General features: G+C 40.5%; 1 protein-coding gene across 2 annotated transcripts in view; it reads right to left on the reverse strand.

The window, feature by feature from the left end:
* The window catches only part of TLE1 (TLE family member 1, transcriptional corepressor), a 79828-nt gene that overhangs the window by 36686 nt on the left and 29067 nt on the right, over nucleotides 1-14075 (reverse strand). Inside the window, exons 5-8 of one of the 2 annotated variants that reach the window (XM_068236868.1) lie at nucleotides 13918-13980; nucleotides 12502-12576; nucleotides 6184-6388; nucleotides 2920-2936 (exon numbers count right to left, since the gene is read on the reverse strand). In XM_068236868.1, the coding sequence (XP_068092969.1) occupies nucleotides 2920-2936; nucleotides 6184-6388; nucleotides 12502-12576; nucleotides 13918-13980 (360 nt within the window). Of the gene's footprint in view, nucleotides 1-2919; nucleotides 2937-6183; nucleotides 6389-12471; nucleotides 12577-13917; nucleotides 13981-14075 lie in introns of both variants that reach the window. The other variant, XM_068236860.1, reaches the window with a different exon arrangement.

A 14075-nucleotide genomic window follows, 5' to 3' on the forward strand; every position in this document is an offset into this window, starting at 1 on the left:
ATCTGTCCATCAGTGTTTCTTAACATTTTACTTCTTTGCCACAACGTAGATAAAGTTCCTGGAGACATTACAAATGCCATGCTTGGTGATTTCACCACTTGCATCTTTGCATATTCAAACAGGGATTTAAAGGGTTACACCACCGTTCTCTCTGCTCACTGCCTGGGGGGTCTGGAAGCTTGTGTGGAGAAGCCTGTGTGACCTATCAGCGGCACTTGCAGGAGAACAGGGGCTGTTTCTATTGGCTGCCTGCTCCTGTTAATCATGAAAACATTCACACAGAAGGCTTTCGAAGCCTGTAAAGACAGGGGAGAGCTGGAGATAAACACCGAATGTGCTAGCGAATGTGGTAACCTTGATGAATTAACATTTACTGACATTTGCTGACATGTGTTGAGCACAATTCGGTAATTTATCTCATTGCTCTGTCATTTCAGCTTCTCATTCAGTAACAGCTTTGATGAATTAACATTTTCTTAAGTGCTCCGTTAACTCAGCTGTTTTCAGCATTACCGAATGCGGTAATGCTTGATGAATTGAAGCCAATATTACCTATCTTTTCTAAATTAACATAACTAATGAAACTTAATGACAGTATGTTTGTTTAGGCTGAAGTTCCCCTTTAAGGCAGCAGGTCTATAAAATGAAAAAAAAAACAAAAACTTCTAGATCTGCCTCCAACAAAAGTGTCGGCCCCCGATTATACACCAAGCAATAGTCTTAACGTTATTAATTTTGGCATCTTGTGCTTTGGGCACTTAACCAAAGTATTTTAAGCATTTCTTCCCGTCCTTTTTTCACCCTAGGAACTGGGGACGCTTAAAGGAGAACTGTAGTGAAAGGTATATGGAGGCTACCATATTGATTTCCTTTTAAGCAATACCAGTTACCTGGCTATCCTGCAGATCCTCTGCCTCCAATACTTTTAGCCCTAGACCCTGAACAAGCATGCAGCAGATCTGGCGTTTGACATTTTTGTAAGATCTGACAAGATTAGCTGCATGCTTGTTTCTGGTGTGATTCACACTACTGCAGCCAAATAGATCAGCAGGGCTGCCAGGCAACTGGTATAGCTTAAAAGGAAATCAATATGGCAGCCTCCATATACCTCTCACTACAGTTCTCCTTTAAGGCCCATACACACGGCGTACAAATGTCTGTACAGACCTGTGTTGAGCAAGTTTGTTCGTGTGGACACGGCCAGAGACAGACTATCAGCAGACACAGCCATGTTTGAGTGATTCAACTGGTGAATCTCTTGTGATTTTTGTCTCATGAACCGCCGCTTAGTCTGTTGGTGTCGTGTGTACGAAAGTCTTCTACAGACAGCAGAGTCGCTACCATAGTACTACGACTATACGTAGTTTGTGGCAGACAGCTTCCGTTGTGTCTTCACTCTGTTGTCACATGTGTATAACTGTCGCGAACCCGAATTGTCGCTGCCATAAATATGCTGGTGTCTCCTGTGTCGCTGCCTCACAACTACAGACAAATAAAATGTATGCAGCGTTTATGGGCTTTTAGAGTTATAGCTAAATGCCAGGGAAGAGGAAGCAGGGTTGGGAGTTACTGAGGTGGGGGTTGCTAGGACCTGGAGGGTTTTACAATTGCTAGGACAGAAATATTGGGTGGGCAGCAAACGCAACTGTTACCTCTTATTTACTGTACACAGTATTGCTGTGTGCCGATAGCCCCACTCTGAATGGTCCAGGGCATCTCCGTACTAGGAATGCATAAGTGAGCTCTCCACATACCCAGAAGAAAGAAGACACTTGTGCATTAAGAAACAAGTTGTGTACAAGTGGCTTTGTTCAGCTGGGCATATGTAGACCTTATTAGTGCATGCCCAATACAGAGAAGCCTATAGTGGGATGGGAACATGGCTGCGAGACCAAATTGACAAGCTGAAGTATATTCAGAGGGACTCCGTGCTGGAATAGTGGAAAGCAAGAGGATCCGGGTAGCCACTGGACTGTCTAGAAGCTTACCACTACTGACAAGCATCTATTTTTTTTTTTTTAACCACTTCTCTACCACATGTTTTTTCCCCTTCAAAAGCTCTTCCCATTCATTCAGTAATAACTTTATCACTAATTATCACACTGAAATGATCTATACATTATTTTTTGCGGGAAAAACTAGGCTTTCTTTGGGCAGTACTTTATGCTAAGAATTATAATATTTTATATGCATTTGACAGGGAAGAAGAAGGAAAAAATGAAACCATCACCATTTCTCAGCTTTTAGCCATTGTAGTTTAAAAATAAAATGTGCTATTGTAGATAAAAATGATACATTTTATCTGCCAATTTGTCCCGGTTATTACAATGTTTAAATTGTGTCCCTAGTACAAAGTATGGCGATAATATTTTATTTTGGGTTAGGGGTGAAAGAGTTTCAAAAATAAGGAAAATGTATTTAATGTTCCTATGGTAAGTGAATAATGGTGTATTTGGAAGTAGTTATACTTTTTGGCCACAAGATGGTGCTATACGTACTCAGTTTTCTAAAAATAGAAAACAGAACTAAATATTTAGATGTGTTTATAGGTGTTTGTAAACAAGGACGTAGAAAAGCGTGGCAGAAGTTGCTAAGTGGTTAAAGTTCAGTTTTCTTCAGGTGCGCCAACTGTTGGACAATGTTAGGGTTCTGCACAAACACAGATCAGGGCAAGGTCACAAGAGGATTGGGACATGCCAGTCAGTCTGGCTTGATTATAGTGGATACACACTGTGGCTGAGCAGACCTGAAACTTTGTTTTGTTTTTAATTAATGCTGCCACAAAGTAATTTATATTTTTTTTAGTGCACAATATGGGTGTGCTTTAAAACTGCCTCACCTTATCCAGTGAAAGCATTCTTATGGATAACTAATCTAGAAAAAGGGATCATTTTAAACGCATGAAACAGAGCTACTTACTGTTCCTGGCTCTCTTTCTGCTCACGGAGTAACCCAATGCACAGATACAAATCCGTTCAAAGAGGCAACAGCAAAAGAAAAATAAAAGAAAAAAAATTAGAAGTCTCTAAAGTTTTAAAATGTATTTTATTTTCCATGAAGAAAATGCACATTTGAAATACAAGCAATTTATACATAACAGCCATGTGTTTAGAAAAAAAGGCTTTGTTTTACATGAACCACTATACAAACTACACATTAAAGTGCAAAAAAACATCTGTTTAAAGCGCCAGCTTAGCCTCCCATTTTTTAATGCATATGACCATAGGCTTAAATTAACAATGCTTTTTGCATTGCACAACTATAGTTTTTTTACAGTAATTTTATCAAACAGCTTTGTCCTGTAGCTCAACTTCCTGCTGAGATGACAATTTGCAGCTATACTGAACAAAAAAAAGCAGTTCCAGATCTCTCCTCTTATCAATTCCTCCTGGTGCTAAAAGGTGCGTTGACATGCGCAATGGTTTTCGCTCAAAGAGTGATGCATCTGTTACTATGGAGAACATAATCACAATAGTTCGGACTCCTCTTCATATGGAAGTATTTATTGCAAAGCCAAAGTTTCTGGGCCACAGCAGACCCCTTTATCAACAACACAGAACAGTCAGGGGCGGGGCACTGGGTGAGAGTTCCAGCACTCACTCCAGTGATGTACACTGTGCATGAGTCTGCAACCATATACCTACATATGAAGAGGAGCGATAACCACTTTGATTATGCTTTGATGTTGGTGTCCCTAATCAGTTGGACATACCACGGTCGGGTGACTTGGTACACGCTTGATTCTCTGAGAAGGTGGTCATGAACAGCTGCCTCAACGGCATTCAGTGTAGCTAACTTTTTGTGGTCAGCACTATAGCTACAGCACAGACAAATAAGAATCTACTTAGGTGCAGGGCTGGCCACTGTTGGAAATGATGGCTGCTCTCTAAAGGTTTGTACACACGCTTGACTAAAGTTGGCAGAGGCAGCTGATCAAGACTGCCTCAGCCGATTATCAAGCATGTGTACGGCACTCCCCGACTCCGAAGATGTGAGTGAGCCCTATCTGCCATATGACATCACACACACGTGCCGTTCCTCCTGCCCCTCTCCCCTGCATAGAAACAGAACGTGTTAGCTACACAGCTGACACACGTCTGTATAGGCCAGCCCAGCGATGTGACCCAAGGGGATTGGATCTCGATCCCCAACGGGTGACATTTCACAGGTGTGTATACCTGGTGAACACTCATTCTGCTGCCAATGCCAAGCATGCAGGAGGGATCTCTGGGTCACATAACTGATCTTTCTAAAGGAAGTGTCACTAGAGTGGCTGCATTAAATATAAACATTTTGTAAGTAATGGCATAGAATTCAGCTTCCCTGACAATGAAAAACTGGGAGGGTGAACTAAAGCTTAAAGCCTTTTTTTTTTTTTTCAAATAGAGCAGAGTGCCTTACTATTTCAAGCAAAAAGCTGCAATTCCAATATATTTGAGAAGCGTCAACACTGCTAAAATGTCAAATCCAAAATGGGGATAATCAAGTCTTTAAATACTATTGCACTATTAGAATATTTTTCTGGAAAATACATGATGGAAAGCCATGTAGTCGCGCGCGCGCCCCCCAAAAAAAGTTAGACTTGGCATACAGTTTTTTTAAAAATATGTATACATCTTTTTTCTTTTAATATCCGATTAAAAAAACGACAGATATAAATATCCAGTGCATGAGCTTCACATGTCTACCACAATAGTTTCAATGGTAGCTGGAGATTTGGTCAAAGAATACTTTGAAAGAAAATAGTTCATTTTCGGTAACAAATTCTATTCTGAGCAGTTCCATCTCATTCAAAAACATGAATGCTGTTTATAAAGCTCATGCATTTACAGGAACACTACATAGTTCAGCCAAAGCAGCCATCCCCAGCCAAATGCATGGTGCAAAGTATTTAAATACACGTAAAGCAAAAAAACGCCAAAACGGACATTTCAGTTCTAGTCACAGGGCAGGTTTTAGAGTAATCTGGTGGTAATCACATCTAATGTCTATGCATGTGGCTTGGCCATTGCACATACATTATATAGCATCCAACAGGATGGAGACCCAATTGCGGCATATAGAGGATGGTTCCAATGTGAGGAATAACACACATCTTTACATTAGCGGCATGCCACCACTAATGTTCCTAACACTGTAAAACTACTGAGTAATTAAACTTGTTAGCAGCTGCACAAAACTGAAATTTCTGCTTTGGGTGAAGTGAACGGACCTCCTTAGAAATAAAAATTTATATTGTCAAAACAACCTTAAACTAAACACATACTGTGCAACTCTAACCAGTATCAAATGCTACAAAAAAAAGTTATACACATTTCAAATTTTACAGATTTGGTTGCAAGAAGACGTTCTGTTAAGTCTTGATAATTTTGAATAGATGATTTGGAAACATTTCAGTGCAATCAAATTCTTTTAAAGTTGACTTCTTTTTCAAAGGAATATCCATTCATACCCTTAAATAAGAGATCAGAGCATAGGTGTGAAATGTACATATACACCACACAACTTTTCCAAGTTAGCTAGCAAAAATAGGGGAGGCAGCTAATTTAATGTGGAAAATGCATCAATTGTATTGACAGGGGGAACAATTAAATCTTAAACACTACAACTACAAACCAAGCCATATACTAAAGCTACATACACATTTTTTTCAGTCTTTTACAAAAATCTTCTCTATAGGTTTTATACAGTAGTATTTCCTGCAGTGTGAGGTCTCTTGGCCCTCCTTCTCCTCTGCCCACCGGTCAGCTGATGTTCTGTGGCAAACTGCTGAGCAGGCGTGTCTAAGGAAATTACCGGCATGCTCCTTTGGGCAGATTTCTGGCCTACCTGTGGTGCTACCACTAGGCAAGAGATATTTTTGTGTCTCGAAAGCTGGCAAAATATAAGGTTGTTTCATTGAAGTCTGCAGAAGGCATTAAGTTCATATGAGAATAGAAAAGGAAGACAAAAACTAAGGCACTGCAAAGCAAATGTCTACCTCCTATAAGGGAGTTCTAGAAAACCACCGAACTGGAGTGGTAAATGGAGGATATATTTAAATGGCACTTTTTTACCTAGAATCTTCCATCCATATGTTGGAAAACTACGGTACCCATAATTTTTCTGCCAACAAAGCAACTGAGAAGATGAAACAATGATGGCATTTAATATCAAGTTATCTTAGGTTTCCATAGCTCTCACCTCTGTGATGGTCTTGGTCATGATGTTTTTTGTCATCTTTTAGGGCAAGATGAGATTGTCCACCAAGGGCATTAGAAAGAGCTAGAAGACCCGCACTGCTTCCTAGTGAAGGAATGCCAGGGGGCTGTAGTCCTGATGGATGTGGCGTAAGAGGCACTGGTGGTCCATGACTGTGCGACAAGTGTTGAGCTTGCAACTGTTGCTGCTGTGGACGTACAACCACAGGTAGTTCCAAGAAAAGGAAAAACAAACACCGGTTACATAATTTCATTAAGTTATTACATGTATACACAAAAGCTAGATAATACACTAATTATCAACAAATGTTGGCATTTATGCAACACGGAAAGGCAAAAAGATGGTTTGAAAATTTAGGCAGATTTACCAAAGCAGGTACAAGGCTAAAGGGAACAAAAAAAAAAAAAAATGCAGTCTCAGGAGAAAGTGAGACGGGTCCAGCAGAGTGTGGGCTGGGTGTTTGATCTGGGTCCATTGCTCTCTGGGCCTAAAATGTAAGTCGTTTTTAATTGCTCATTTCAAATAAAGTGTACTTTCTTAATGTATACAGAGGGCACTTAGGGCAGTATATAAAAGTAATAAATAGCTCTCTTTTTTGACATTGCTGCTAAGTGCCTAGAATAACTGAGATGAGAAGACTCCTGTGACATCACCCTAGACAGGAGATTGAATGAAATGCTCAGGACCTTGTGATTTGGAAAACACCACATGGGGTAAGAAGTGAAACAGTGGTGGGAGAAGAACTGTGACTGGAAAAGGGGCACTTGTCCAAAGCAACCAATCAGGTTCTTACTATTAGAAGGATACAAGGATTCTGACTGGTTGTTACAGAAGACAATTGAAATGTAGCTTTAGTTTTCTTTGCACTTAACCACAAACAAGTTACAGTTAAAATTCCTAGCTCATCCTCACAGATTTGCTGTAAGTAATGGCACAGTTCCCTGTTCCCCATTACCTATATAATAGCCATACTTAAGCATTTCCCCTGAATGACCTATAGAAAAGCTGTACAACCCAGGATCCCTTCACAAAACTTTCAGTTAACCAGAAGGATGGGCGTTACCAAGTTAGCAAACAGCTCTCACTTCCCAGCACACAGCCATCACCTGGTACCACCCATCTATGCCCACTGCTGCTGAGAGAATAACTCTTTGTGGTCAACAATACAACAGCAGCTATTCATCCATGTTCAGTATATAATAAAGCATTCAACTCTCCATAAGAGCCCTAAAGTCTTTAGAAAAGCCATGTGTGTTTAAAGTTACATTTTTGTAAACCCCCGAATCATAAGTTTATACCATAACCGTTGGCAAACAATACAAAAAGATCATGAAAGATCATTTTGGGCAGCAGCTAACACCTGTACCTAGCATTAGGCCCAACTAAACACCAAAGTACGTTCACTAAAGCAGGGTCTTACCTGCTAAGTAATGTGCTCAATCGTATAAAAGTCATTTCAACGCAGAGCATTCAGCTAAAGAGCCTTTATAAAACAGCAGTCTACAGTAAGACAGCCAAAGACTTGTATTATGTGTGAACATCCAAGGCCAGGTATAAAGCAGTACACTGCTTTGTGGGATGGAAGGTCTCACTTATCAAGAAAGGTTAGATAAACTGGGTTTATTTAGTCTAGAGAAAAGACGCCTTAGAGGGGATCTAATTAACATGTATAAATACATCAGAGGGCAATATAATAGCTTGGCGGATGAGCTTTTTGTCCCTAGGCCTTCTCAAAGGACTAGAGGACATGATCTGCGCATGGAGGAAAAACGTTTTAGCCATTTATTTAGGAAAGGGTTCTTTACAGTAAGAGTGATTAAGATGTGGAATGCATTGCCACAGGAAGTCGTTATGGCAAACTCTATACCTGCATTTAAAGGGGGCTTAGATGCTTTCCTTGCGTTGAAAGACATCCATGGCTACAATTACTAGGTAATGCCTAATGATGTTGATCCAGGGATTTTATCTGATTGCCATCTGGAGTCAGGAAGGAATTTTTCCCTTTAGGGGCTAATTGGACCATGCCTTTTTCGCCTTCCTTTGGATCAACAGGGATCTGTGAGGGAGCAGGCTGGTGTTGTACTTTATACTGGTTGAACTCGATGGACGTATGTCTTTTTTTCAACCAAAATAACTATGTAACTGCTGCTTCAAATAGGCAATTTGTGTTCCCCATCCACTTGTAATGGGTAATATCACACAATACCATTTTAAGTGAAAGCATCTGTGTGGGTTTCCCCTGAGCACTTTGGTTTTCTTCCACAAACATACAGGCATGTTTGCTTCCCCCTAAAACTGGCCCTAAACTATCATGGACATATGACTATGGTAGGGATTAGATTGTGAGCCCCTCTAAGGGACAGTTATTGATAACACCATATACAGTACTCTGCAAAGCTGCGGAAGATGTCAGAGCTAAATAAATGCTAAATAAATGTTGCAGTGTTTTCCTGAACAGATCTCTCCATTTCTGGCCATGATAAAAAGTCGACATCGAGTATAAGGGAAGACTTCTGTGTAACTAGACAGCGTAAAGCAGAGCTCCACTTTACTTTCAATTTAGAAGAGATTTGAAGGTGAAGGAAGTGACAAAAATCAAAGCAAATCAAAATCATGTGATTTAAGCCTACATCTCTACAAACACAGCTGGCCGGGTTTCTAAAATAACTTAAAGTTGTAAAGACCTATAAAAAGAAACAAAGTACTGGAGAACCATTAACTTTACATAGTCCTCCATCTGCCGCATAATACTATTACTTGTGTGTTTCTTGTATGACAATATATGCAACCTAGTTATTCATAGGCTTTCCAAGGATTAACTAGATACTCATACAAATAAGCCCTCAAGAGGTTAACCTCATCCTCTTAAGCTTCACACACTACAATCCTAGATATAGCTGGCAATCACAGCCAAGGAGAGAAATAAACCAGCATCTTGCTAATCCTTTAGCCAATCGCCTCATGCAAAGCGAGCCTGTTAGCAGGCAGACAACTCAATCCACTGGTGCTAGCTCACAATATGCAGACTTCTGACAAGAGTGCTCACCCACCAGAACACATTATGCAAGTATACATCCCAGCATGTGTGGGAGAGCTTGCCAGCCAACCTACACAGGCCATTTGCTATGCAGGCTGCTAGTTAAGAGGCCAGGCCACAAGAGCACCTTCTGTACACAAACGACAGAAGGAAAACACAAGCATCAATATGTATCAATGGAAGAGAGCCATTAACTTAAAAGAGCCCCTAAGCTAATCAAAGCATTGATGTGGTCTTCCACAACTGCAGCAGATTTTCTGCAATTACACAAGCAGGATTTTGATCTTTTTTTACTTGGACTAATTAATTTAACCCCTATACAGAAATATATAGGGCACTGCCATAAACTAGTTACTGCTGGGAAACTGAACCCCACACTGGAGAGAATTTGCCTTATTTGCATGATAATACTCCAGATCTTTCACACTCATAATAGGTGTCTAAACCGTTAAATTACTATTTCTTTTCATGGCGTGAATGACGCTGCTCCCTAGGAGCAAGCCCCCCTTCTATTGTTTTGTCTATCAAGTCAGCCTGCTCAACAATACTGACAGCTGCTATCAAACTGGGCAGTGCATATTTTCAATACAGCTGCTGCTTGTAGCAACAGACAGACTCCTCATGTCTCCTCCCCGATGGGGAGACAGGTCGACACACTGCATTTTCAGAAGGGAGCAAAGATCCACCAAATTGTCAATCCAATTTTATGCTCCTCTGATTCTCCAGCAAGCATGAAGGCTCTTTCAAACAAGTCAAGCATATGCCCGAGCATGAGACTTATTACGTAGCTCCAGATCGGTTTCCATCATGAGGGGAAAAAAAAGAAAAGAAAAAAAAAAAAAAAAGTACAAACCTAACATCTCAAGCTATTTGCAGCAGAAAAAAATGACATACAGTGCAGAAGGGCTGGTGTAATAGATATAGCGAATAGGTAGACACGGTTACGATTATTGATTAATTTATGCACATGCAGTTTGATTTGGTTCAATAGCAGTTCAAACGTGAAACAAGGCTGAGTTCAGGGAGGAGGGGGGAGAGAGGGATGTAAATGAGGCAGTGTTTAGGGGAGGGAGGGAGGTAGAGTGGAGAAGGTTAGGGGAGGGAATGTTTATGCAAGGCTAAGCTGTCAAGTGTAATAAAGCAGCTTGAATAAAACGTAAGCTGAAAATCCACTGAAGCTCCCCATTTCAGGGAGGAAAAAAGCTATTAAAAGGAAATGAAGGTCACCCTCCCAGTTTATTTCACCTAATTGACTGCCAATGGCTTACCACAGGCAAACCAACTGCAGATCTGCAATTGAGAAACTGATGAAAGGAGAGTTTTCAAGCTGAGACTCATTCTTTTATCAGCACTAATCCTCCCGCGTTTTTATGTTTTTTTTTTCCCTCCATCTCCAGTTGGGATGTAATTTTAAGCACAGATGGATTAACTGGTCCCATTGTCTGCAGACGTCACTGGACTATGGCACTGTTAATCCATACAGCAGCATGTCTAATTATCATTACAAAGTGTCTGAGGGAACCATAAAGACCAGCAGGACATCTTCTCACAAGCAATTAACATAAATTGATGAATGAGTAATTTGAATCAGCTCAAGCCACTCACATGAATAAAATCAGAAAGGACAGCTCCTAGTTTCAGCTACTTTTTTGCCTGCTCTGGGAGGCTAGAGAACCTGCAGAAATACTTCAGACGTGATGTGGCGGGAATAATTGAATTCACACAGAGGGAGGAATACATGGTTCAGTGAATTCATTAATGCGCAGCACAAAACTTGTGACTGACAGTCACAGGAATGGGTGCATTGCCCAATAACCTGATTGCATCAAGAACCTGGAGAAAAAAAAAAACTACCGCACTAAAAATATGTTGTGAAACACTAACAATCTGTTCTGTGGTTATCCTAACAGAACTCAAAGGAAGAAGGGAAAGAGAAATAGCAAGGCTGAACAAGCCCCGAGGGACCAATTTATCAACGTCCAACATGACAAAGGAGATGGGGGGGGGGGCAGTGGGGGTTAAGAGAAGACCGTAATAAAACCCAATACAATAAGCCTTTTCAAACATGTTCTTTTTTTAAATGTATGGCTAAAGTGGATAGATGAACAGCCACACAGATAGGCAAGACAAACATCTGCACCTTCCAAATACGAATAGTAGATGTTACAGGCGTACATTTAAAAAAAAAAAAAAAAAAAAAAAAAAAAAAGGAACAAATGCCATGACATATATAGAGAAGGTGAAGATTCTAGGAAGAAGCCACCAGATGGCAGGCTTTGATCCAACACAAGAAAGCTTCTTTACATGCTTTGTGGGTTCCACCATCATGACTACAAGCAAATTCTGCTCAGGACATAGTCGGAAAATCTGCCTATACTAACCAATATTTCACCAAAACTGCAGAACAGCTGTGGTTGATATAAGCGAACAGACTTCCAGCAGGCTAATGCAAGTGTGAGACTTTATAAAATAAACTACAATTCGTTACAAATGCAAAAGATGTAATTTTTTGTGGATCACCAACTAACCAACCAATTCAATAAAAAAATAAAAAAATAAAAATAAAAAACAAAGTAAGTGGGCAATCTTTCAGTAAGCTGCAGGGTGCTGCAAAAAGCATTGAAAATAATAAAATTACAAAACAGCAAATGGCCCAAATACTGTAAATTGAGAATTAAGGGAATCACAGGCCTTGAAAAAAAAAATGAGGCTACTATATTAAAATGCCATCTGCTGGGCTGTCATGTTGCAATTAATGAACAAAAAAATATTCTCCTAACAATCGATTAACTTCAGCCAGAGAGAATGTGTTGGGCCTAGCAAGATGCTTAGTAATTAACACAGCCGATGGTTAAATGAGATAATCTTTTAAAAACTATGATAATCCCAACTTCTGCATCCTGGATGGGACTAATGAGCTTATAAGGAGGAGATTTTTGCTCATTAAACACTGAGGTTTTGGAGACTGAGTCACACTACTGCAGCATTCATACACCTAGCAGGGTCAGAATGTCAACTTGTGTGCTAGTATGCAGAAGTGGTGAAGCATGAAAGACAGGATCAACACAACAGCCAGGCATGTAGCAATACTTCCTTATTCCACTCATGCACCCACTTTTTGAACACCCTTCCACGTAGTATAACACAATGAAAAAATATTTGCTATATTTGTACATGGATAAGAATACTTAAACATACGATAAAACAAGTAAAAGAAAGCTGATTATACACACTGTAGGAGGTAGACCAGGAAGGCCACGTACCCCGATGATGGCATTCAGCTCTGCCATGGTCACTTGTTTGGCACGCTCCACAGCTTGAGCCACCTGTTGCTGATGCTGTAACGAGAGCAAAATGTCATTGTGGGGGGGGGGGGGGAAATACATTTCATAACAGTAAAAGGCCGGAGATGCACAAAGTAATAGAAGCAGAAATTTGAGCACCCATTAAATTTGGGCATCGCCATGACCTGCTATGTCAACAGTGATCACTTTGAATGCTGGATGTAGCCCAAGCGTGAAAACAGTGGAAACAGCAATGATTAAAAGAGCAGATAGTGGCAGAGGGGGGGGGGGGGGTGTTAAATGATCAGGGGGCATGGTTAAGGGCACCACCTTTGACATGGGAGACCAGGGTGCGAATCCTGGCTAGGGTCAATACATATTCAGTAAGTGGTTCAGGGCAAGACTCCCACTGCAGGGTGGTCTCTTGAGTGCGTCCCAGTGGCTGCAGCTCGAGTGCTTTGAGTCCGACAGGAGAAAAGTGCTATACAAATGTTTGGATCAGATTGTATTAGGTAGCCAAACATGAAATTTCCACTAATCGTGTTAGCCATAGGTGGGTTTAGTGTTAGGCATTGATCAGGTTAGATAAGGGTCATGAGTAGGTGGGGGGAAGTTAGTGTTAGGTGTATATAGGGAAGAGTTAGTGTGAGAATTAGGTTACTGTGGGGGATAGTATGACATTAGTAAAATTACCATTATTCTACAAGTAGGTACCCAAATTTCCAGACACCCCCTTGATGTATGCGCAATAATGGCTACTTCTACAAGCTAAGCTGCCAAGAATGGACGAGTTTTGGTCCACTGTCTGGAGACTGTAATGCTATGGCTTCTAGATGTAAGACATTTAGCACCAGACAAGTACCAATACAGGCCAACTTTATATAGTAAATTGTGGTACAAATTGCAAAATGTATTTAATATACTATTCATTTGTGTTCATAAAAAATGCATATAAAATCAGCAGTTTTGGGTAGTAATAAAGTTCTCCTGGAATTCATAGACATGACCAGCAATGAAAAAACAAGCTCCAACACCCTGCTAATGACTTTTACACGTCCAAAAAGGTGGGAAGTCCATCGTACACCAGATTAACAAACGTAAGCAGCGCTTGTAAGGACTTAGGTGCAAGGAAATAGATCTATAAAAATCTTCCAGCTGCTGTGGTGGAGTAATTAGAATTTTCTGTGGTGGTGAACTATGCAACTGTCCACATTCCCAGTTTGTGGAGACTGGCCTGCAATCTGTTAAATGATGTAGCAAGGCGCTCCACACATCATAACTATAACAGATGTTCTTCACACTTATGCAACATGAGAAAATTAACATTGTAAAGCTAACTCATTTGCAAACAGAGAAGCAGCGTAATTGCACTTTAGCAGACAGCATTTTACTTACTTCCTGAGAAAGAAATGGGATGACTTGCGCACAAATTGCGTTCAGTCGCTTGGCAATTTCTGTCTGCAAGAGAAAATGGAGAAATCACAGGGAAAGAAATGCATAAAAATAGCACAGTTCCTGCTATCACAGCAAACAGTGACATGTAGACTTGTGCA

This window comes from Hyperolius riggenbachi, chromosome 1 (assembly GCF_040937935.1).
Source record: "Hyperolius riggenbachi isolate aHypRig1 chromosome 1, aHypRig1.pri, whole genome shotgun sequence".
NCBI classification, from domain to species: Eukaryota; Metazoa; Chordata; class Amphibia; order Anura; family Hyperoliidae; genus Hyperolius; species Hyperolius riggenbachi.